Here is a 25591-nt window from a genome sequence, read left to right on the forward strand (position 1 = left end):
ACAAGGGAAGCCCAAAGATAGCAAAGATAACACAATAAACAAATAATAGGCAGCTGGTATTTTGAGCATCATAAATTTATCATAACGTAAATTTATAATGTTGGGATTAATGTTCATTTTTGATTCCTTTACTGAGTAGAGGCTAGTCTTATCGTTTTCCTCCACACTCAATGAGAAGCTTACATATTATTTTGTTATGGCGAATGTCTAACATACCAGGAAAGAGTGGCTTCTATTTTCCCTTTCTCTCCAGTTGCCTAAATAATTGAGTAATCACTGAGCTTCAGCTTCCGCATGGATCACGCAAAGTGTGATTCTGTGTGTCTTGGATCTCTGGGTGGTGCCCAGGGAACATGAGAACGGCTGTGAGGATAAGGATGTTTCATTTAGTTTCCCTGTAAAGGGATTCGCCTTTCTCGGTCCCCTCCCCTGTAACACGGCTTTTGTGTCCTCAGGGATGTTCACCCCCACCCACGATCCACCCCTGATAAGTCCTGGGCAGTTCCCGTGACCAGACTGACCTTCTTCTAGTTTATGCTTGCTGTTTGTCAGGGCCAAAGCCCTCTCTCCTTCTGATTCATCCTCCTCTTTGGTTCTCTTCCCAAGCCTCAGCTGCTTCCTTTCCGAGTAATAACAGAAGTAATTAGCAGTTCTCCAATATCAAAACAGAGATCACACGGCTCAGTTCACATTTTACAAGAGAAAATCTGTATGGCCTGAAAGCAAGGCTTTTGGGGGCGGCAGGGGTGGGGTAGAGAAATCCAGGCAGAATAACTACATATATTTGCGTTTTTTATTTGAAAGCTTAAATATCAATTCTTTATCCCTCAGGTCTTTATTATATTTATGAAACCTATATTTTACTATTTTGCTATGTTTATATTTTTACTACTTTACTAAATTTACTATTTTTTAAAGTTTATATAAACTAGCATAGTAAAAAACATTATGTTTTTTAAATCAGTCCTACGTTTATTCAGTGTTAGTCATTTCAGATACAAATAACATTTACTGATCATTTTTTCTAAAGCGTTTTATTTATTTGTACATTAAATAACCAAGGCAATTAGTTGTATATTACAACACATTTTTATCTCCAACTAATTCATGGTGATTTTTACTAATACATGAAAATTCCAGTATCATTATTTTGGTGGCATTGGAAATTATACTGAATTCTTTTTGTTTTTACATTTTTCTACTAACACTTTATATCCATTACAATTCTTGAGGTTATTTTTATATATGAGCTCATTTTGACCTTTAGTTATAGGGAGTAATTTATATAAGTATTGCACATATTATATTCAGAATGTTTCCTCTTCACAAAGCTGATCTGATATGATTTTGGAATAATTAATGTGTTTACAAGCTGTATTAGATCAATTAATAGGATTGTACAGCTTGTAGTTATAAAGAGGGGCCTATTTTTAGCTTAGGACAAGTTATTAGAGGAAAAAACATTGATAACAACAGTGGTATTATGGAAATTATTTAGCTTCTATTCATTTTAGTTAAATAATCTTATTTTCCAAACTAATTTTATTCAGCCACTGGACAAGAAAACTGCAGTTTTAACCAGTTGAGTGTATATGAATTATTCTTTCTTCAAGCCATTTTTAAGTAGATGGCCATGTTTTGTCATCATCTAATAATATACCAAGCATAGTTCTAAATAGAAATTGTTGATGTCTCTTAATACTTCTGTGTATTTAAAGGAGAAATCACAGAATTAAGGGCACAGATGCACACACATTCTGTACATTGCAGTGCACTTAAATACATGCTTTCCAAATAGTTGTTGCTACAGATAAACAGCTGTTGAAGGAGCTTCTATTTCCAATATTCTGTGTCCAGATAAAGATACTTGTCATCATAAATCATCAGGAAATGATGTGTTACAAAACTCCTAAACACTTATTTACTTTGTGAACATGAGGATTAACATTTACTAAGCAGAGCTGAGTAAGGCACTGTTCTCAGACCTGTTCATGACATAATCAATCAGAAGTTTCCTGATCTGTGTTTTATAGTCTGATAAGAAAATCACTTTCATATATGTCCAGAATCATGGCACACTAGAAAAAACAATACATTTCACAGGTGTTACAATTGTCAGATTATTGTATTTGATAGGTCATAGACTAAACTCTGTAACATAAAGACTCCAAAATACAGTGGCTCAGGCTGGGAAGAAGATTCCTTATCTCCCTAATGCAACAGTTTAGGGTGGGGGGGGGAGTCAGATGGCTCTGTACCATGTTATTCACTCAGGTGGCCCTTCCTCCCATCCCTGTCCTGATCCGCAGAGAAAAGAGGGCAGAGGGTGCGTGCCTCCTCGTGAGGACTCTGCCTGGTCCCCCTTCCCTCCCCATCACATCTGCCTGCTCTCAACTTCATCATCCACCCTTGCTTATTTTTAAGAGAGATGAATTCAGATGACCCGCTCCATGTGGCCATATGCTCAGCTGTCTTTGTCAATCCAGGCTGGTGGATCAGAGTGTCATGGCCTGAGTGGCTTGTCAACAATGTGAATTCATTTCTCCCAATTCTGGAGGCTGGAAGTTTGTGATCAGGGGGCCAGTGCGGTCCAGCTCTGGTGAGGTTCTCTTCCAGACAGCTGACTTTTAACTCTGTCCGTTTCTGGGGACAGGTGAGGCAGCTCTCTGGGGTCCCTTTTATCAGGACACTAAACCCATTCCCAAGGGCTCCACCCTCATTACTCATCAGCTCACAATGGCTCCACCTCCTAATGTCATCACCATGGGGTTAGTATTCCAGCATCTGAGTTTTGGGAGAAAACAAACATTCAGTCCGTAAGATCAGTTGAAACTTGGTGGTGGAAAAGAGAGGTCTATTCTAAAAAAAGAAGGGCGGATTGGCTATTGAGAAACCAGTAACAGTCTGCCATAGTGAAATGCTCCCAAGCAGATATAGGACTAAATTTCAGTTCTCCCGTGATCTTCATGGGAAATTCCACATGGGGTACGGGGACCACCACTCCCAAATAGACAGCTTCAGCCACTCTAGGGAAAAGTAATCTCTCAAGCCTCTTTGTGAGATTCTTATGCATTTTTAATGTAAATAACTTTCTATTAAAAGAAAGTTAGCAAATGGGTTGGCCAGAAAGTTTGTTTGGGTTTTCCATAAGATCTTATGGAGACCAGTATGTTGAATAAGTATGTTTTATGTTCTGCACCAACTCAGTGGAGATGAGTTTGGGTAGACTCCGGGAGTTGGTGATGGACAGGGAGGCTTGGCTTATTGCAGTCATGGGGTTGCAAAGAGTCGGACACGACTGAGTGACTGAACTGAACTGAAATTATCCTCTGTCATAATTATAGTAACTGATTTCAAGTTTCATCAATAATTCACCCAATATTTAGTATAAATTATTTATCCTTCTAATAAAAATTAGAGGCTTACAACCTCTAATAGTTCATAGTCTAATATAAGCCCCCATCCACCACCAACATTACCAGGTCCAAATGAAAACCCTGAAGCCCCGGTACATCCCTTTTTCTGTATATGACAAGTTGTCTGAATGTAACTCACTCTTGTATAATGTAGCGAGCAAACTATTGATCATATCGATGACAGAGATCCCCCTGAGAATAGGTTGGTGACTATCAGAATTGACTTCCTGTGGAGAACCCCTCAATATCTCTCACTGATTGACATGCTTAATAGATGTAGAGAAAGGCTAGGTTTCCTATTTTCCAGCCTGCTCTCTCAATTTGGAGAAGTAGGTTAACCAGCAGTTCACTCCCCAAGATGCCCTCCCTCCTGGTTAAAGATTATCAGCGTCTTGCAATGAGCAGAGCCACTCCTGATTGTAATCTATTTGGGATCTCTGATACAGCACTTGCAATAAATATCTTTGAAAATTAGATCATATAAAAGCAACACACTTATGACCATAATTGGCAAAGGCCGGTGCATACTCTCAGTGCTCAGTGGGTGTCGGACCCATCCTCAGGTCTTTTTCAGCATGGCAGGATGTACTGTATCCAGACTGTTCCCACGTCCCCCAGTGCCCTCCATGCTTATATGGTCTCCACACCTACGGCACTTCCATCCGCATCATAACCTGGATTTGTGTCTCTTTGCCTTCATTTGAACATGGCTTGCTTTCTCTGTTGATTGTTTCTAATAAACTGGCCATTGCTGCTGTAGAATTATGCTTTTCCCCACTCTAACAGACCTTCCTGGACCCACGTGCATACCCACCAGTTGCTTTGCCACCGCCTGAGAACATTTAGAGCACTTGCTTGTAGTACCAGCCTGATGTCTGAATCTCTTCTCTCCGCTCATTCAAAATGGGCTTTTGTGCTGGGTCACAGAAACAGAGAATAACAACAAGCATATGCCACCCTCTGTACATCCACAGACTGCTCTTAATTCTGCCCTGGGATCTTCAGCCTCACGGCTTCATTAAACTAACTGATGCCGTGGGACTTGCTCAGCCCTCCGGTGTCAAGACAAGATGTAAAGAAACTGCCTTGCCTGACTAGACTTTGTCATATATTTTCTGAACTCTTCAGAAGTTAGACAAGTTTTTGTGCACACTTGAAGAAATCTGCCAAGTTTGGGTTGTTCCCACAAGACTGTCCACAGGAGGCCTGCTGCTCACAGCGGGTTCACAGCGGGCTCCTTTGGCCCTTTCTTCTTTCTTCTCCTTGTAGTTTTTTTTTTTTTTTTTCGTCTGGTTATCGCTTTCAATGATCCTACTGTAACTCAGGGCAGTGCACTTCAAAACAAAGAAAGAACAGGCTTCCAGCATCTTACAGGAGTGAATTTTTAAGTCTCTGTCGGTTTAGGTCACGTGACTCCTGCAATATCCATGGCCCTCTTTTCCCCTCTAGAGCAAGCGAGTCCTCATCACTGATGTGAATGGAGATGAATTCACTGATGTGAATGGAGATGAATTCAGGCTTTGCCTAAAGGTCGGCTTGTGTTTATTCTTAGAGTGTTAGAAATACTTTTCCAGGCACAATCTTTTCTAACATTTTAGATCTTTTCTAAAATGTTATGAATTGTCATCTTTAGGAACAGAGTCCAAATCCCACTCCTTGGGAATCCGGACTCTCCCAGTCAAGGCCAGCGTGTGTATACATTTACTGCTTCAGGGAATAATTCAACTTTTCAGTAAAGTGTGTGAAGTCTCCCGTGTAAAGCGCTGTTGCAGGCTCTGTGGATAAAGAGGTGAATCAGAGAATTAAGCCTTCTGCTCTCCTTCAGCTCAGGTCTTGGTGGAACCGAGAGCCATAAGCAAGCAAATAAAACCATTTAAAATTGTTGTAGTGCCAGAAGAAACCAAGTCATGATGTGATAGAAAATACTAGGAGGCAATAGCAGAGTTATTTTAGGTCAACTGAAGAGGAGACACCTTTGACAAATGATGACCATCAATCTAAGACCTGAACAGCAAGAAAGATCATGTGAAAGTCTCGGGAGGGGTGGAGGGGTGTTATCTGAGCAAAGGTGATAAAGTCTGTGCAGGCTCTGAGGAGGGAGGGGACCTCCTACCGTCCTGGAGGACCTCATTAGGGAGGCCCATGAGGCTGAATTGCAGTGAGCAGTTTAGGAGCTACACTCAGAGGCATAGTGAGGGGCCACGTGGACCACGTGGCACTGGGCACTTTGTGAGGAGTCTGGGCTTTCTTCTGACCGCAGTAGGAAGCCCTTCAGTGGGCTGCTTTCAGGAGGCGTGTTTCTGACCTGACCTGTGTGTGAACGGTTCCCTTCCTGTTGTGCCAGAAGTGGCAGGAGACTACTACGGTGACCCATGTGGTGATGGATTACAACTCAAATGCCAGTGTGAACACATGTTTAGTTTCATACACAGATGCACCTACAGGCGTATGCGTAGATGTGTGTGTGCACAAGTTCACATACACACAGTTCTTTCCTGCTCGGCCACTTGAGACCCACAAGAGATAACAGCCATCCGTTAGCAACGAGCACACACAGAACCTGCATCCCAGTTCCCAATTTCTAGTTTTGTTGTCCAGTAGGAGGATGCGGGGCTCCTTGGAGAAATGGCTGACTTGAAGATGTTGCTTTTGTTCAGTTGCTCAGTCGTGCCCGACTCTTTGTCACTCTGGTCAGCAGCACGCCAGGCTTCCCTGTCCTTCACTATGTCTTGGAGTTTGCTCAAACTCACATCCATTGAGTCAGATTTGAAGATGGGGCAGAAAAAAAAAAATCTGTTAGATGGGCCTGGAGCACTTTGTAGCCAGGGGAAAAAATATGTTCAGAAAAAGAAAAAGAGGAGCAGGATGATAGAGTGATGAAGGAGTGTGAGAGGAACGCAGAAGGGAAAGAGCTTCCAGTGGCTACAGACAGGACAGCTTGAGAAATGAAGTCTTACTGGATTGTAACGCAGATTGTCATCCACCCATCGATGCTAGTACAAGTAAGGGAGAATATACGCATTTCCTCTGGAGAAGAGCTCTGAATGCTTTAGGTAGATGCTCACTGTCAAGGAAGTGGAGACTGAATCCTCTCCCCAAGTGTGAGCTCCCCATAGTTCCTTCCTTCCACAAAGTATATGGTGGAGAGAGGGGAAAACTGTCCAGTGGAGAAACCCGACAAACACAGCCTCAGCCAGGGGTCAAGGTTAACATCAGCAGTGCCCCGTCCTGCCTATGATGTGTCCCCTCGATACTGTGACCTGCTGATAATGGCGCTTTACTTCTGTGTCCGCCCCAGTAACCATCACCTCAATCTCGCACACACACAAAAAATAAAATCAATCAATTCCAGTTGAAGAACAGCCTACAAAATATCTGACTGGAGTTCCTCATGCCCAAGTTCTTAAAAACAAACAAACAAAAATATCTAAGAAACTACCACAGCCGTGAGATGCCTAAAGAGACATTCCAGATAATCATCACATGGGGTCCCAAATGGAATCCTGAAACAGAAAGAGGACACTTGGTAAACCCTAAGAAAATTAAATCAGGCTTTAATTGACAATAGCATATTAATATATTTCTCCAGTCCGTTTCCTGAACTTCTGAGATTACTCTTAATCCACAGATAGGACCATCCTCAAGGGCTTTGGGTGGAGGACTGTGTTGTGTGTAGAATTGGCCAGTCTTTCTCTCCTGCTCTCTCCTTTCCCTCCCCACATCTGCCCCCAATGCAGCGGCTGCCTGCGATTAATGTGAGAGGCAGGCTAGGCTGTAAATGCATTCCTGCAGGGCAGGGCACTGGACAGCATGGGGCTCAGGTGTGCATGGGAGGCCATCACACTGGTATGACCAGGCAGACATGCTGTCTCCAGAGGCCCTGATGTCACCCATGGGCCTGGAATCCACTCAGGATGCACTTATTTCCAGATCAAAGGCCATTTAACTTGGCTCCATAGCTTCTTGGCAGGAAACCTATGACAAACCTAGACAGTGTGTTGAGAAGCAGATACATTGCACTGTCCACAATGGACTGTATAGTCAGGGCTATGGTCTTCCCAGTGGTCAAGTATGGTTCTGAGAGCTGGACCGTAAAGAAGGTGGAACACCGAAGAATCGATGCCTTTGAACTGGAGTGCTGGAGAAGACTCCTGAAAGTTCCTTGGACAACAAGGAGATGAAATCAGTCAGTAGCATCCCTGAATATTCATTGGAAGGACTGATGCTGATGCTGAAGCTGAAGCTCCAGTGTTTTGGTCATCTGATATGAAGAGCCAATGCATTGGAAAAATCCCCGATCCTGAGAGAGATTGAGGGCAGAAGGAAAAGAGGGTGTCAGAGGATGAGATAGCTGGATGGCCTCACTGACGGAATGGACATGCATTTGGGCAAACTTTGGGAGATGGTGAGGTACCGAGCGGTCTGGTGTGCTGCAGTCCATGGGGTGCAAAGAGTTGGACACAACTGACTAGGCAACTGAACAACAACAACTTGGCTCCTAGCAGCACTCTCTGGTGGCCACGCCACAGAGCCGAGGAACACAGAAAGGGAGGTTTGTGTATGAGAAGAGAGCCTGGAATCTGAGGGAAACGAGGGTGCAGCAGAAGCAGGTTTTCTCTTGGCCCTTCCCTGTGTTTCTTCCTTTCCTGTCCCAGCTCTACAGGGCCCTGTGTAAATTCAGCATTTAAAGGCTCCAAAAATAGAGTTTGATAACAGTTAACTAATTCATCTTCTCCCCAACCTGAGAATTAAGTTTAAAAAAATGTGTTTGTCTGTGTATATAAAGGGGGGGTGCATTTTAAACAAAATAAAAATAATCTTCACTTTACATACTAATTTTCTCCATACACTGGTCCTGTTTTATGACTGAATCATTTAGAATCGACAGGAGGTCTTCAGAAATTAGAGAAACTTGAAGTCCTCAAGTTCTATATATGTGTATGTGTGTGTATGTGTGTATATATATATATACACACATATATATATGAATGTATGTGTCTCTGTATTAATATATATGATAGTCCAGTACAAAAAAGTAAGCCTTGACCTTTTCCAAAAGACTTTCTTTTTAATATGCCTTGAACTGCTTATATGAATTCAGTCATGGGGAAAGTGTTTAAGTTCAAATGAATATGAATATCATAAATTAGTAATATATCAGTGTCCAGTAAATTGAAACTGCTTATGTCCATAGCTTTAATTTAAGATTATTTTAGAAGTGCAGGTTCACACAGAAGAAGGCTCCAATCATGTTAGACCGAGTGACGGCCAAGAATTTATTAATTAGAAATAAAAGATAATGCCATATGACTTTTAGAAACTGTTAAACTCCTTCATATGGATTATATTTTATTTCTAATTAATAAATTCTTGGCTGTCACTTGGAGAAGAGTGGAGAAATAACTCCAGAAAGAATGAAGAGACGGAGCCAAAGCATAAACAAAGCCAAGTTGTGGATGTGACTGGTGATGGAAGCAAAGTCTGATGCTGTAAAGAGCAATATTGCATAGGAACCTGGAATGTTAGGTCTGTGAATCAATGGATGTTGGAAGTGGTCAAACAGGAGATGGCAAGAGTGAACACTGACATTTTAGGAATCAGCGAACTAAAATGGACTGGAATGGGTGAATTTAACTCAGATGACCATTATATCTACTACTGTGGGCCACAATCCCTTAGAAAATGGTGTAGACTTCAGAGTCAACAAAAGAGTCCGAAATGCAGTTCTTGGATACAATCACAAAAATGACAGAATGATCTCTGTTCATTTCCAAGACAAACCATTCAATATCAGAGTAATTCAAGTCCAGGTCCCAACCAGTAATGCTGAAGAAGCTGAAGTTGAATGGGTCTGTGAAGACCTACAAGACCATCTAGAACTAACACCAAAGAAAAGATGTCCTTTTCTTTATAGGGGACTGGAGTGCAAAAGTAAGAATTTAAGAAACACCTGGAGTAACAGGCAAGTTTGGCCTTGGAGTACAGAATGAAGCAGGGCAAAGGCTAACATTGTTTTGCCAAGAGAACGCGCTGGTCATAGCAAACACCTTCTTCCAACAACACAAGAGACAGCTCTACACATGGATGTCACCAGGTTTTCAATACCAAAATCAGACTGATTATATTCTTTGCAGCCAAAGATGGAGAAACTCTACACAGTCAGCAAAAACAGACTGGGAGCTGACTGTGGCTCAGATCATGAACTCCTTATTGTCAAATTCAGACTTAAATTGAAGAAAGTAGGGAAAAACCACTATACCATTCAGGTATGACCTAAATCAAATCACTTATGATTAAACAGTGGAAGTGACAAATAGATTCAAGGGATTAGATCTGATAGAGTGCCTGATGAACTATGGATGGAGGTTTATGACATTGTACAGGAGGCAGTGATCAAGATCATCCCCAAGAAAGAGAAATGCAAAAAGGCAAAATGGTTGTCTGAGGAGGCCTTACAAATAGCTGAGAAAAGAAGAGAAATGAAAGGCAAAGGAGAAAAGAAAATATATATCCATTTGAATGCAGAATTCCAAAGAACAGCAAGGTGAGATAAAGCCTTCCTCAGTGATTAATGCAAAGAAATGGAGGAAAATAATAGAATGGGAAAGACTAGAGATCTCTTCAAGAAAATTAGAGATACCAAGGGACTATTTCATGCAAAGATGGGCACAATAATGGACAGAAATGGTATGGACCTAACAGAAGCAAAAGATATTAAGATGAGGTGGAAAGAATACACAGAAGAATCATATAAAAAAGATCTTCATGACCCAGATAACCACGATGGTGTGATTACTCACCTAGAGCCAGATATCCTGGAATGTGAAGTCAAGTGGGTAAAGGAAGTATCACTATGAACAAAGCTAGTGGAGGTGATGGAATTCCAGTTAAGCTATTTCAAATCTTAAAAGACAAATGCTGTGAAAGTGCTGCACTCAATATGCCAGCAAATTTGGAAAACTCAGCAGTGGCCACACAACTGGAAAAGGTCAGTTTTCATTCTAATCCCAAAGAAGGGCAGTACCAAAGAATGTTCAAACTACTGCACAATTGCACTCATCTCACATGCTAGCAAAGTAATGCTCAAAATTCTTCAAGCCAGGCTTCAAAAGTACCTAACCTATGAACTTCCAGATGTTCAAGCTGTCTTTAGAAAGGGCAGAGGAACGAGAGATCAAATTGCCAACATCTATTGGATCATTGAAAAAGCAAGGTAATACCAGAAAAACATCTACATCTGCTTTATTGACTACACCAAATCCTTTGATTGTAGGGATCACAACAAACTGTGGAAAATTCTTCAAGAGATGGGAATACCAGACCACCTGGCCTGCCTCCTGAGAAATCCGTATGCAGGTTAAGAAGCAACAGTTAGAACTAGACACGAAAAAACAGACTGGTTCAAAATCAGGACAGGAATGCATCAATGCTGTATATTGTCACCCTGCTTATTTAAACTATATGCAGAGTGCATCATGCAAAATGCTGGGCTGGATGAAGCACAAGCTGGAATCAAGATTACCAGGAGAAATATCAGTAACCTCAGATATGCAGATAACACAACCCTTATGGCAGAAAGTGACAAATAACTAAAGAGTCTCTTGATGAAAGAGGAAAGTGAAAACATTGGATTAAAACTCAACATTCAGAAAACCAAGATCATGTTATCCGGTCCCATCACTTCATGGCAAATAGATGGGGAAACAGTGGAAACAATGACAGACTTTATTTTCTTGTGTTCCAAAATCACTGCAGATGGTGACTGCAGCCATGAAATTAAAAGATGCTTGCTCCTTAGAAGAAAAGTTATGACCAGCATAGACAGCATGTTAAAAAGCAGAGACATTACTTTGCCAACAAAGGTCCATCTAGTCAAGGCTATGGTTTTTCCATGTATGGCTGTGAGAGTTGGATTATAAAGAAAGCTGAGCACCGAAGAATTGATGCTTTTGAATTGTAGTCTTGGAGAACACTCTTCAGAATCCCTTGGACTGCAAAAAGATCCAACCAGTTAATCGTAAGGGAAATCAGTCCTGAATATTCACTGGAAGGACTGATGGTGAAACTGATACTCAAATATTTTGGTCACCTAATGCGAAGAACTGACTCATTGGAAAAGACCCTGATGCTGGGAAAGATTGAAGGCAGTTGGAGAAGGGTACAGCAAAGGATGAGATGGTTGGATGGCATCACTGACTTGATGGACACGAGTTTGAGTAAGCTCTGGGAGTTGGGGATGGACAGAGAATCCTGGCGAGCTGCAGTCCCTAGGGTTGCAAAAAGTCACACATGACTGAGGGACTGAACTGAACTGAACTGAAACTCCTTTCATTATTTTCTATACAAATTTGTATTAAATTTAGAGGAAGAGATTTTTAACCTCTTTAAAACCTAAGCTATACTTTTAAATAAAATTATGGAACATTTTTTTAAATTATATCTACTTCCGTGTTCAGAAATGTAATGTACTAGACTTTAATTTCTCAGGTGTATATTTTTCTAATGACTTAAGACATACACATGTGTGTGTACATGATCATAGCTATAAATATCCTAATATTAAAAAAAATAATAAAACAGTGCCCAGAGTCTGGAACAAAAGTGTGTGATCAGGATATGGGAAGTCTCTCTTGTGATATCTAAAATCACCTCTGTGTGTGTAATTCAGCCTTTGTATTTTATAGGTCACTTGTGTTGTCCTGTATAGTTTTGGTCTTTGGAACTTATTGTTATTCCTTTGAGTTCGAGGTTGTCTCTTTAAAATTATTTCTGCTACAGTCCTCTTCCTGAAGGTGATTTTCTCTTTTTCTAAGGCAACACTGGTAGCATGAATCTTCTTGAGTTTGTTTCATACTGGAGCCGTGACGGCGGCTGCTTCCTGGGACCCTGGCTCCTCTGGGCTCGCCTCTCTTACCCTCACGCTCAGCTAGACGTCCAGGGTCAAGAGCCTGTCCAATAGCTGCAAGCTAGTGGTCGCCACCTGCTGCTGGCACTTCCCATTGACAAGCACTAATGCAGCACTCTTAAATTACAGTGTCCTTGAAACGTTGAACCTGATTGTATCATGCACAGATGATAGAATTTTTGTCTGCTTGCTCCTGAAAGGGTGCTCTTCCTTTAGAAAAGTTGGAGAAAAATCAAAGACCTCATCCTGCTTCTTGTTTCTGAGATCCTTTATTCAAATCGAGTATATTAGATACCTGGATGCAAAAGTAGACATAATTTAAAATGATGTCCTATAATTTTATTTAGATATACAGCTTAGGTTTTACAAAGATTAAAAAATATTTTCTTTAATTTTAACACATTTCATCCACTGTCTACGCTGGTCCCAGATGCTCTGGCCCTGACCCCCTCCAAGGCCAGGCTGGCATCACTAGGGAGACCTCATCTTTTCTTGACCATGACCTTCTCTTATCACCACAGGATACTCTGAACCCACAAGTTGTCTGGTAACAGCTTCTCTTGTAAAGTTGAAGATTTAGGTGTATTCTCTGAACTAAAAAACACCTCAGTGAACTCCATGGTAAATATGACTAGTTTCACATCCCAGAATGAAATAAAAATTACAGACAAAAAGAGCTAGACCTTTCTTTGCTGAGGTCTACAGGAATTGCTTCTGGTTGGAGGAAGCTGATGGGGGGAAGATAACACCTGTCTGGCGAGCAATCACGTCTCATAACTGGACATCTAAGGGGCACTTGTCTGCAAAGGGTGGGGAGGAATCCACATCTCATACTGGGCGGTGCTGCTGGAAGGGCTCTGGTCTCTCACTCTGAGTTGGGACAGTCCCCAAACCAACCCCAGCCCAGAGCTCCCCGAAGGGCAGGCTGAGGCTTCACCACTACTTCCCTGCAGCTCAGCACCTTCCTCTGCCCAGCCCTGCCACCTCCCCTCCAAGTGTGACTGTACCAGCCCCACCAGGCAGAGTGCTTGTGCCCAGTCCCCACATCCAGGGTCAGCATCCCAGGGAGCCAGGCTGTGACATTGCTCACTTCCCTGGACGAAAGGTTGAGGCTGAGATGAAGGAAGGCTTCCTGACTTGGTCAATTGGGTACACTCACCTGGAGAATGAAATTGCCAGGTTCCTCCCTGTAGAGGGGTCCCTGCCCTCAGAGATGGGTCTCTGCACTTAAATCTAGCTGAGCCCCAGTATCGCTAAGAATCTTGGAGTCTGGAGTTAGGACTCTTAGTTAAGAATCCTAAGAATTCTCATCACAAGAAATCCTTTTATTTTGTAACTATATGAGATAATTGATGTTCACTAGATTTATTGTGGTCATCATCACATGATTATGTAATGAGTGTAAGTCAAATCTGTATGTTGTACACCTTCAACTTATATAGAGACAAATGTCAATTATATCTCAATAAAATGAGGACGAAACATAATAAGGAAGGAAGGGAGAGATGGGGGAAAGAAGATTCTTATTAGAGTTTAGCATAGAAAAAAAGAAAAAAAAAAACTGGATGGGATTTTCTGTAGCTCAAGACTGTGTCCCGGGAAGGAAATAATAAATGATGACTGTATTTTGTTTAATCTTTAAATGTTGTGTTACTTCTCCAAGTTTCCTTTGGAATTTGCATTTTTCACTTTACAGGAAGAGGTGTTGAGAAGGGCATCAAAAGTCATATGTTCTGAAACAGCAGTTGTTGTGCAGAATCCTAACCTTAGCATAATTGATGAGTTTATCCCTCTCTCTCCCTGCTTCTCACTGTTAAAACAGAAAATAAAATATGATATCACAGAGGCAGAGAGCTAATGGGTAAGAAAGGGACAAGATCCTGGTTCCTAGTTCTTCAGCTTTTATTTTTCCTATTAAACTACCCCCAAATTATTTCTATCACATTCCTATTTAAAAGCATATCAATTATATCAACACAAGCAGTATGGTGATAGACATGCCCCAGGTTTATACAGATGTGGGTTCACCTGCATTACCTCCACCAAGTTTCTTATCTTATTTACAGGTAAATTTGGAAAAGGATGCCTGTGTGGGGAATTAGCAGTAGCATAGGTAAAGTGTCTGACCGTTTAACCCAGATGTGCAACATGTGCTAAATATTGTTATTTTATGGTAATTAAAACTGTAACTTGAAGCACCAAAGTAAATCTGTACTATCGTCACCTCCATAACCCTCCACTGGTAAAATTACAAAACACACTTGGTTTTATAACTTCAGTTTGGCCATTCTGCAGTCTTGTCACCTCTTCATGACGGACACCCAGCAGCCTCCGGAGGCTGCCTCCCCCGTGTGTTGCCTCCAGATCCCCTCCTCCCAAAGCTTTTCACGTCTGCATGCTCCGTGTTGTCTCTGTTGGAGCCCCTTTTCTTCCAGCAGTCTACTTGAAGTGGAGAGAGAGCCGGAGACAGAGGGAGAGGCTCTTTCCTCCCCGCAGGTCTCTCCCTCTGCCCGGTCGTCCACAGCTCCTCCTCATTCCTGTAGACTGCACACAGCCTCTGCACGCGCTCTTAAGAAGCCATGTGGTGCTTGTTCTTTGCTCTGCTGGCTCCTGGATTGTGAACTATCTCCAGGGCAGAATCGGAGCATCTTCACCTTTGCAATCTGATCACTAATAACAACTAGGAATCTATTTGTTGGGGAAAGGAAGCATGAGATATAATACACTGACATTATTTTTAACAGCTTTATTGAAGAGTGATGTCTACTTTCATCTTTGACACTCCTTTATTTCAGTTTATTTTCCAGTTACTCATGTTCCATTCTTTAGTGATTTTGAGATCTTTTTTCTTTTCTTAATATAAACTCTCTGAGCTGTGGACCTCTCTAAAAGCATGACTTTCAATGCACCCCACAACTTTGACTTATTGTTTTAACAGTTTCATGTAGTTCAGAGATTTCCTAATATCCCTTGTGACTTCCTCTTTAACCATTAATTAATTAGACGTTGCTTGAGAGTTTTGTTCAAGGCTTCTATAACCTTAGTGATTTTCTGTCAATTAAGAGAATAGTTTGGTAATCCCAACTATAATTTAGTTGTACTCATTTCTCCTTGCAATTCTGTCAGTATTTGCTCATGTATTTAGAAGCTCTGTTATTAGGCACATAAATGTCTGGGGATGTAATGTCTACCTTTTTTAACATTAAGAGATAATCCTCTGTGCATTAAAACTGTGTGTGATATTAGCACAGGAACTTAAGTGTTTTTTGATTAATGTTAGAATTTTTATTAGTATTTTCATTCTCTTTAGTCTCTTTGCATCTTTAAAGTGTGTTTTATTGGCATTAGTGTATCATTGGCTTATTTTCATCCAGTCTAACAGTCTCTCCCTTTTTTCCCCCACATGTCTAATTAAGGTGTTCGATCTTCACTTTCTTCAAGACAAAAAATACAATTACAGTAACTGTTCTAATACTGCTGTTTACTAATTAAACCATCTATGTAATTTCTGGCTATTTTTTTCTTCTTTTTCCCCACTATGAATTTTATTTTTTTGCCAGTTGGCATGCTTAATTGGACCCCAGACATTGTGAATCTTAATTTGGAGGGTGCTGGACACTTCTGTATTCCCAAAAATATTTTTGGATGTTGTTAAACTTCCTGGGACAGTTTGATCCTTACAGATACTACTTTTTAAGACCATAAAGAGCAAGTCAAGTTGGAACCTCAGGTGAGCTTTTAAGTAGCTCATTTGCTCTTGGGTTTGTGGATCAGGTGCTCTGAATTCTGTCCACTGAGACGTGAAGGTGTCTGCTCTCACTGTTGGGAGCAGGTATTCTGCTCAGCCCTGCAAGTGTCTGGACAATTTTGCCTCTGATTCCTTAGTAATTCTTCCACTAGCCTTGGTCATTTTCTCACATACATGTACTAGTAAGCACTCACCCATGTTCAGGAGGGGCTCTGCAGGTCTCTGGAGCCCTGGCTCCCTTGTAAACTTCAGCCTCCCTGATGTCTGGGTTCTCATCTCTGCCTCAACTCAGGAAGACCATCAGTCTCATCCTGGGTTTCCACTCCCTGCACCTGGGATCCCTGCCCTCTCCAGGGAATCTGCTGGGGAGGTTTTAAGGACTCTCATTTGATTCCTTTCCCTCAGAATCATGATCCAACAATGACTGATGTTCAAGGCTTTGAAAGTCATTTAAAGCAATAACAAATTTTGACTTTTTTTTTCAAACTTCATTAAACACTGATACTCCAACTTAGCCAAAGAAATATTGTAGTGAGATTATTTCCAAAAATTTAAATTAATAAAGTGAACAGTGACTAAGAAAGTGTTTAGAATTGTTTTCTAGGGTTACTTTAGTTTTGTTAATCACCCCTCATCGTGTTTAATGTAATATTTAACTTTTGGAACAGGTTGTATTATCCTTGTTACATGGTCATCATGTGTTAGTAAACCGGAGCAGCATTTGGCATAGAACAGAGGTCATTTTGGTCAGTTCTTGAGTGGTTGTTGGCATCTTTGCTCTCATCAACATGATAATCTACGAGGGCTTGCGGTAAAATTTGTTTCAGTGGCTTTTTCTTTACCTTATAGAAATACTGAGACACTTGCAAGCAGCTGAACATCCATATGCTGAGTGTAAAGTTTACTTTTGAGAAGAATAAAGATGATCATAAAAATTGTATATCTGCTTATGTCATTAATGGGAGAATCTGGTATCCCACCGTGTGGTGGGAGTGTATGTACATTTACCTGAGAAAATTCACATATGTGCAAGTTTCTGTTCAATAATTTACTGATAATTGAAAAGTTCACCTGGTGTTATTACTTATTGCTATGCTTGTTTTGTATGTCAATCACTTATGCTTAATTGTCAACTGTGGATATGACCAGGCATATTCTTCCATGATTGCTTCTCAGCTTGACTCCCAGGCTCTCTGATCTCAATTTTAACTTTTTGGCCATTTTGCTATTTTGTTTAATAATTATCCGCCCTCTCCCATTAACTCTGGTATTTCAGAAGATTTATGTCTGGCCCCCAGTTAATTTTCTTTTATATCTCCTCCATTGTTACTCTCTAAATTAGAGAGGAAGCTTAGCATTTTTCTGGTCCTTCCCTCTTTTCTTGCTGACTCTAGGGTTCATTCATGGAGTTGCTGAAGAGAGAATGACAAAGACACTCACGTTCACAACTAAACGTACGCGGCCACATCCGTGGCCTTCGTGGCCTCTCTCCCTGGGTCCCCATCATAAATCCTTCCTGTGGCTGTTTCTTCCTCAGTACTCCTAGTTCCTTGGTCCTAGATGTACAGTCATTTACATCTAGATTGATGCCTGTGCTGTTTGGGGTGGTAGAGATCCAACTGCTCATAGATACAGGTTAGTGACGTGAAGACAACTTCTCCTTTAAAGATATGCACCTATGAAAGATCAACCAGAAAAATTAAAGACTGTGCGCTCATTCCAGGGGTCGCCTGACCATCCGTGCTTCCTTGCATTCCCCACAGTCATTTCACACAGCATCATTTTGCAACAAGCATTTTTGTGTTGTCATTCCTTACAGTCCTATAATGTCTTAAAACTGCTACTCAAAATCTTTTGAAAATCCAGCCCCTAGATTTCAAATCCATCTGCCACCTGGTCTTTTTTTGTGTGTTAACTTTGTTACCCAGTCCCGCCTGGTCCCTTTCTCCCATCCTGCCAACTTACCTGACAGCTTGAAATATGTTTTTTAAAAGCCGTGTAATAATTTTGCCTTCAGTTTTACATGAGGAAACATCGCAACATTCCCAATCCTTATATTCCTGTTACTATGTCAAACAAAGCTCTACTGAGAACATGGCTGATTTAATGGCACTTTATTATGTTTCTCGCTTTTTGCGATGAGCAGTTTATTGTAGTTTACGGTAGTGCTGAAGAGCAGAAATTCTGGATCCATCATGTGCAAACCCTGTCACCAGTGCTCGCCAGCTGTGTGGCCATGAGAAAGCTGCTTAGCCGCTCTATTCTACAGCTTCTTCTCTATGAAAGGGGATGATAATGGCATTTACTTCATATATACTGTTAATGGATGTGTCTAGCGCATCACATGTGCTGTGTGTAACTGATTATTATTAAAATAGAGCGAAAATAAGGAAGAATGAACATGGCTAGAAAGTGGAGTGTCTTTCTCTTTTGCTTCCCCTTTTAATGAGTCTGTTCTTACTTTGATGACAACATTGACTCTAGCAGACTTTCTGGTTTCATTGTTTCTGAAATTGGTATTTATCAGAACCCCTGCATACTTTCAATTTGGTATGATTTCTGTGAATTCCACGTGGTGCTTTGGAACTGGGAAAGTAAACTTGGAATTGCTAATATATCCATTGAGCACTCACTCTGTTCCATGTGCCCTGCTAGCTATTGATTCTGCTTTACATCACGTATGTGTCCTAACACACCCATTACTAGGTTTTGTTTTTCATTCCTCTTGTCAAGACATACAGACTGAGACTTTGTCCAACCTTATAGGTATGTTTCTGGCGTAGAAACATGCATTTTTCTGACACCAATTCCCATAACCCACTATGCTGCATACTTTTCTATAGCCATTTGCCAGAACTGCATCCTTTGTTTAAAAATAATCTTTCTGTATTAATTTGGCCAAACCTTACCGCTTTCCACCTTAAAGTCTACTTAAAATTCACTCCTCTTTGAGTTCTTCTCATCCAGATCCTGTAAATGTTCAGGAATAATATAATATTTTCACAGCATGTCCCCCACATTGTAGTTCATCATGTGGACAAGGAGAGCTTGGGAGTGGATGACATTAAATGATTGCTCCCCCTACCTGAGGATCCCTCCTTGTTCTTGGTGCATATCTGCTCTCTCTGCACCTTCTTGTCCCACCAACGGCCACGGCTCAGAGAGTCGGTCCAGGAGTAAATGGCAGGTTTCAAGACTTGAACATCTGACTTCTAAAAGTATTCCTGAATATGAGTATAATCAGTTGCTTCTAATCCTTCCTGAAGGTCGCAGGAGGGAGTTCAGGGCAAACAATCTGTGGACAAACACATCACATACCGTTGGTTTTTATTTCCAGGGTTGTGTGTCAGGTGGGTATTTGGAGTTTTATTTCCTTAAGCTCCAGTGAGACTCCTGGAAAGATAGAGTGTAAACAAATTGTCTGACATACACCCTGGGGGACCCAGTTTCCACATGAACACACCTAATGAAATTTCATTAATTGGGCACGTCCTGCTAAAAATGCTGCTGTGCCTGATGAATTGCAGGCATCTGTTCACCAGCCTTTTATCCTGTCTTGTGATGAATATGAATACTGTATTTTTGGTTGCAAGTTTCCATGTGTCTTCTGAAAAGGGATTTGATATGGCATCCATTTAATGATTGAAATGCTTGGGTCTAAGGCTTAATGTGAGAGCCTCATGAAGTCACTGACTTGTGACCATTTGTACTCGCCAAAGCAGAAGTATCGTAGAGGGGATTTCCATGAGTGTAATTGGAATGACAGCCTAGGTTTCAGGCCCCGGGTGTGCAGACTTGGCTCCATGGGATCTGATGGATGGAAGCCTGCCACAAGAGGAAAGAGCCGTGCCCAGGGCTTCTTTAAGCGTTCTTTCACACTGACAAGCGTCTGCACCAGTTGTCCCCTTCCCGCCACCCTTGTAGGAATGCCTTTCTTGAAGCATCTGCAAGAGGGTGCACATGACTTCAAGAAATGATTAAAGCGAACTAAATGGAGAGTCCAAGTCAGCTCAGTAACATTTACTAAATACTTAATGTGTCCTCCTTGCTCTGCGAGATACTAGAGACATTCGGTATCTTCAGGGAAACTAGCTTAAAAATTGGTTCAAATGAAATTGGCAGGAATGACAACAGAGTTGAATTTATTTATTTTAAATTAGTTTTTCCCAGCTGCTGGATTTCATATCTGGCATTGTCTGCATGTCTGAGTCGTATATCTTGGTGTAGACCTATTATAATTTGTGTCCATTTTTCACAGTTTAAGATATTTTTGTAATGTTTTAATGAAATGACGGATGCTTTTGTAATATTATGGGCATGGTTTCATTTCTGTGTTTGCAACTAGAGGTAATGTTTTAAATCATTCTGAATAATTTCTATTCACTCACTGACATTATTCACATTAAAATGTTAATGCTTTTTTCCTAAAAGAAGATCAGTTGAAATCAAAATTCTCATTCTGAACAAGGGAGAAAAATGCCAAAAGCATCCATATTCGTATATCTCCCCCAAACCCCTTTCCTTTTCTCTCTCCTTTCCCCTTCTCCTTTTCCTTTGATGATACAGTTTCAGCCAGCCCAGGTCTCACGGCTGTCTCTGATTGTAACAACCCTAGCTTAGGCTGGCTGACAGATATCTCAGGGCATAAGATAAAGTGATTCTCCAAGATAGAATTGGAAATTTTCTGCCTTTGAAAGTCACGGACAAATTCCAAAGAGTTAAAATTGTTTTTAAGCAACATTTTAGTTAAAAATAGATTTATTGCCTTTGGGATAGTGAATGTGGGCTTTAAAACAGAATTTCTTCTTCATAAAAGACAACAAAGATGGTTATAGATTATACTGAGTTATCTTCTATTATGTTATCAAAAAGGTTTTTGTAGACTGTTTTCAGAAATTATTTTCTAAAAACTAGAAGTGTGCAAACTTTGACTACATAAGTAGTAATTTCACAAACATGTCAATAACATTAAACATGTAAACTATGGCATTTGTTTTGTGTTTCTATATAGCTTAGTTCATATGTATTCAAATTATATAAAAATAAAATTAATCTTTGAAATAAATAAAATTTCGTCCCCATTTACTGGGAAAGATCTGTTTACCTCTCAGCTTAAAAACAAAGAAAAAAACTTCTCTGTATTTTATATATATAGCAAAGTATGCTCCTATACTAATGCAAAAAAAAAAAAAAAACTGGATACAGAAGTAGAACAGTTTTGTTCATTTGAAAATATTTTTTTATATGTAACTCATTTCTTTTTTAAATAGTGGGATCCTTTGCTTATTTGAATTCTGCATCATAGCAGCTAATTTATAGATGATATGCTAAATATAACCAGAAATATGACAACAATAGCCAACAATTCTCCACTTTGTCTATTCAGCTTAATGGTTTATCAGTCAAGTTCAAAACTGCGTTCTATGAGTATGAAGCAGCATCACGTCCATGTGGTTGGAAGGCAGCTGAAGTAAACAGAGAGTGCGGTCAGTGCGGTCAGTGAGGAGGCCAGGCAAGACCAGAACCAGGCTTGCCTTGTTGAAACGCAGATGAAGACAGTGCTCGCTTTGTCAGAGCCTACACCTGAAACTTTGTTGTGGGTCAGATGCTCTAAACACATAGAGCCTTACAGATGGCCTGGAATATAACAGCGGTACAATGTTTATGAAAGCCTGATAGATTAACAAATGAGATGTTTTATTTATTCTTTACTTCAGTTATTTATCCGTCAAACATTGATTGAACATTTATTACTGGTGTGTGTCAGGCAGTGCTGGTCTGGGGGAATAAGGAAAAATATAGCCTACATATCCATTCATGTGTTTCCGTTACCACTTTTTCAACTATCTATATTCCGCCAAATTATCTAGTTGCTGATTCTATCAGTTCAGTTCAGTTCAGTCGCTCAGTCGTGTCCGACTCTCCGCAACCCCATGAATCACAGCACGCCAGGCCTCCCTGTCCATCACCAACTCCCGGAGTTCACTCAAACTCATGTCCACAGAGTCGGTGATGCCATCCAGCCATCTCATTCTCCGTCGTCCCCTTCTCCTCCCGCCCCCAACCTTTCCCAGCATCAGAGTCTTTTCCAGTGAGTCAACTCGTCTCGCTGATTCTATAGGACTGTAGAATCTCATTATTAGGAAAATAATCTAGCCATCATATAGAATATTGAATCTAAGCAGAACTGTATTTTTTCCTCTTAACAAAATCCACTTGATTATATATTATAACATATATATATAATATGTGTGTGTGTATATATATATTATATAATATGTATATATACGCATATATTTAGGAGGAGGAAATGACAACCCACTCCAGTATTCTTGCCTGGAGAATCCCATGGACAGAGAAGTCTGGTGGACTAGAGTCCATGGGGTTGCACAGAATCAGACACAACTGAGTGTGCATGCACACACATATATTTTTACAGGACAAAATTGTAGATTTTATGCAACATGAATCCACTTTGCTACTTGCTTTTAGGCAAAATTAAGGTAGCTAGATTTGCTAACTCAAGGAATTCAAATGAGGTCTATGTTTTGTGATATAGACCTATGTCAGTAGAAAATCTTCCTTTAACTTACGTTTCTTCCTCTTTTTTTTTCTTCCCAATAGTTTTACCCAGCCACACATGTGGAAATCCTGGGGAAATCCTGAAGGGGGTCCTCCACGGGACACGATTCAACATAGGAGACAAGATCCGATACAGCTGTCTCTCTGGCTACGTCTTGGAGGGCCACGCCATCCTAACCTGCATCGTCAGCCCTGGGAACGGGGCCTCCTGGGACTTCCCAGCCCCGTTTTGCAGAGGTAAATGCCTGGGTGGGGAGGGCGTGATGCACTCACACCTGGATTGAACAAGTGGCTTTGGAACTGACGTCAGGAAAATTTCCACTTAGCAAAAGCAAGATACGGCATGCTGGGTCTTTCCATGTCAGTTTATTCTGTTCCCAATAGCAATATTATAAGTTACCTAAACCACGTTGTTTTTCATTCACTGAGTCAGGTTTGACTCTCTGCGACTGCAGGGACCGCAGCATGTCAGGCTTCCCTGTCCTACACTGTCTCCCAGAGTTTGCTCAAACTGATGTCCATTGGGTCGGTGATATCATCCACCTGTCTCATCTCTGTTGCCCGCTTCTCTTCCTGCCCTCAATTTTTCCCAGCATCAGCGTCTTTTCCAATGAGTCGGTTCTTTGCATTGGGTGACCAAGTATTGGAGCTGCAGCACCAGTCCTTCCGTTGAATATTCAGGACTGATCTCCTTTAGGATTGACTGGTTTGAGCTCCTTGCTGTCCAAGGGACTCTCAAGAGTCTTCTCCAACACCACAGTTCAAAAGCATCAATTCTCTGGCACTCAGCCCTCTTTATGGTCCAGCTCTCACACCTGTACATGACTATTGGAAAAATCATAACTTTGACCATATGGATCTTTGTCAGCAAAGTGAGACCTTTGCTTTTTAATAAGCTCTCTAGGTTTGTCATAGCTTTCCTTCCAAGGAGCAAGTGTCTTTTAATTTCATGGCTGCAGTCACTGTCTGGAGTGATTTTGAATCCCCCCAAAATAAAATTTGTCACTGCTTCCATGAAGTGATGGTACCGGATGAAATGATGCCATTTAGTTTTTTGAATGTTGAGTTTTAAGCCAGACTTTTTACTCTCCTTTTTCCCCCTCGTCAAGAAAACACCATGACTATACCCTATAAAGTCAGTAACAAATACAGATGCATTCTTTAAATACCAAGTTTTCTTCATCCTATTTCTGAAATTCTGTGGACTTCTGCACATTTTTATTTCTTATCCTCATAGCATTCTAAGATTTAGTACACACATTTTTTTTTTTAGTCTTCTTTGAAGTTTCTTTTTTTTTTTTTTATCATTTCTCATTAAGAATGGCAGATGTTCCTTGATAATTAAATTATACCACAGAAAGACCCTTTCAACACTCTTGCTATTTGGAGACAGACTATAAAGGAATGCTCTAGTTCAAGTGTTCCCTTCATGGTTTGGTGCAAGGTTGGACTCCGTTTCTGTTTAGAAACCTTTAATTTTCAGCCTTTTCTGTGACGTTATTTTTGTGATCCAGTGACTTTCGGAAAGAACATACTTTTAGGTTTTGACTTTTCTAAGAAAAACTCACCTTATGATGTCAAAAATAATATTGTAGCTTCCATTTGTGTGTGTGCTCAGTTGTGTCTGACTCTTTGCAAGCCCACGGACAGTAGCCCACCTAACTTACATTTGTTGAAGTCTTAATGTAATTCAGAAAGTTTTTGGAGTGTTTTACCTGAATCATATTGCTGAATTCTCATAAGACCTCAGTGAAATAATGAATGTTCATGCTCATTTCACAGATGAAGAAGCACAATTTTAATTTTCCAAAGTTTCCAAAGATAGTACATGATGAGTTAAAACTCAAATTCATGACTGTCTTTTCAAAGTTGAACTGTTTGATATAAAATAGTGTGTTAGTTTCCGGTGTATAGCAAAGGGATTCAGTTATATATATTTGTATATATCTATATATTTGTATTCTTTTTCCATTATAGTTTATTACAAGAACCATGTCTGACTTTTAATCCATATACGTAGGCAGGCAGATTCACAGCCTTAAGTCATCATATCAAAGTGTATTGTTTACATCCGTATGTTTGTTTTAGTATATGCTATTTAATGAATACTTTTGTTTGTTTTAATTAACTAATTTATTTTAATTGGAGGATAATTTCTTTACAATATCGTGGTGGTCTTTGCCATATATTGACACAAATCACCCATGGGTGCACATGTCCCCCCATCCTGAACCCCCCTCCCCATCCCATCCTTCTGGGTTGTCCCAGAGCACCAACATTGAGTGCCCTGCTTCATGCATTGAACTTGGACTGGTCAACTATTTTACATATGGTAATATACATGTCTCAATGTTATTCTCTCAAATCATCCCACCCTCACCATCTCCCACATAATCCAAAATTCTGTTATTTGTTTCTCTTTTGCTGCCTTGCATATAGGACCATTGTTACCATCTTTCTAAATTCCACATATATATGCAATAATATACTGCATTGGTGTTTCTCTTTCTGACTTACTTTATATAATCGGCTCCAGTTTCATCTACTGCTCTAGAACTGACTCAAATGCATTTTTTTATAGCTGAGTGCTATTCCATAATGAATACTTTTCCATTATCTCTGTAAAGTGTGGCAATCTCATGAGATGTTTCTGATGTTAATTATCTTAGTAATAGCATATTGGGGCTTCCCTGGTGTCTCCACAGTAAAGAGTCTGCCTGCAAATGCAGGAGATGGGGGTTTGATCCCTGAGGGGTAAGATCCCCTGGAGAAGGAAATACCAACCCATTCCAGTGTTCTTGCTTGGATAATCCCATGGACAGAGGAGCCTGGTGGGCTACTGTCCATGAGGTCACAAAGAGTCAGACACCACTGAGCAACTAAACAAGTGGCTGCTTCTATTACTGCTCATGATACCAGCATTATTACTGCTGCTGTCAC

General features: G+C 40.6%; 1 protein-coding gene across 1 annotated transcript in view; it reads left to right on the plus strand.

Annotated features, from left to right (window-relative positions):
• CSMD1 (CUB and Sushi multiple domains 1) overlaps positions 1-25591 on the plus strand; it is a 1848896-nt gene that overhangs the window by 728965 nt on the left and 1094340 nt on the right. The window contains exon 5 of the mRNA XM_088832674.1: positions 22694-22888. Within this exon, the coding sequence (XP_088688800.1) occupies positions 22694-22888 (195 nt within the window). The remainder of the gene's footprint in view (positions 1-22693; positions 22889-25591) is intronic.

This window comes from Moschus berezovskii, chromosome 26 (assembly GCF_049115385.1).
Source record: "Moschus berezovskii isolate FMDL1 chromosome 26, NW_MosBer_1.0, whole genome shotgun sequence".
Taxonomy (NCBI): Eukaryota; Metazoa; Chordata; class Mammalia; order Artiodactyla; family Moschidae; genus Moschus; species Moschus berezovskii.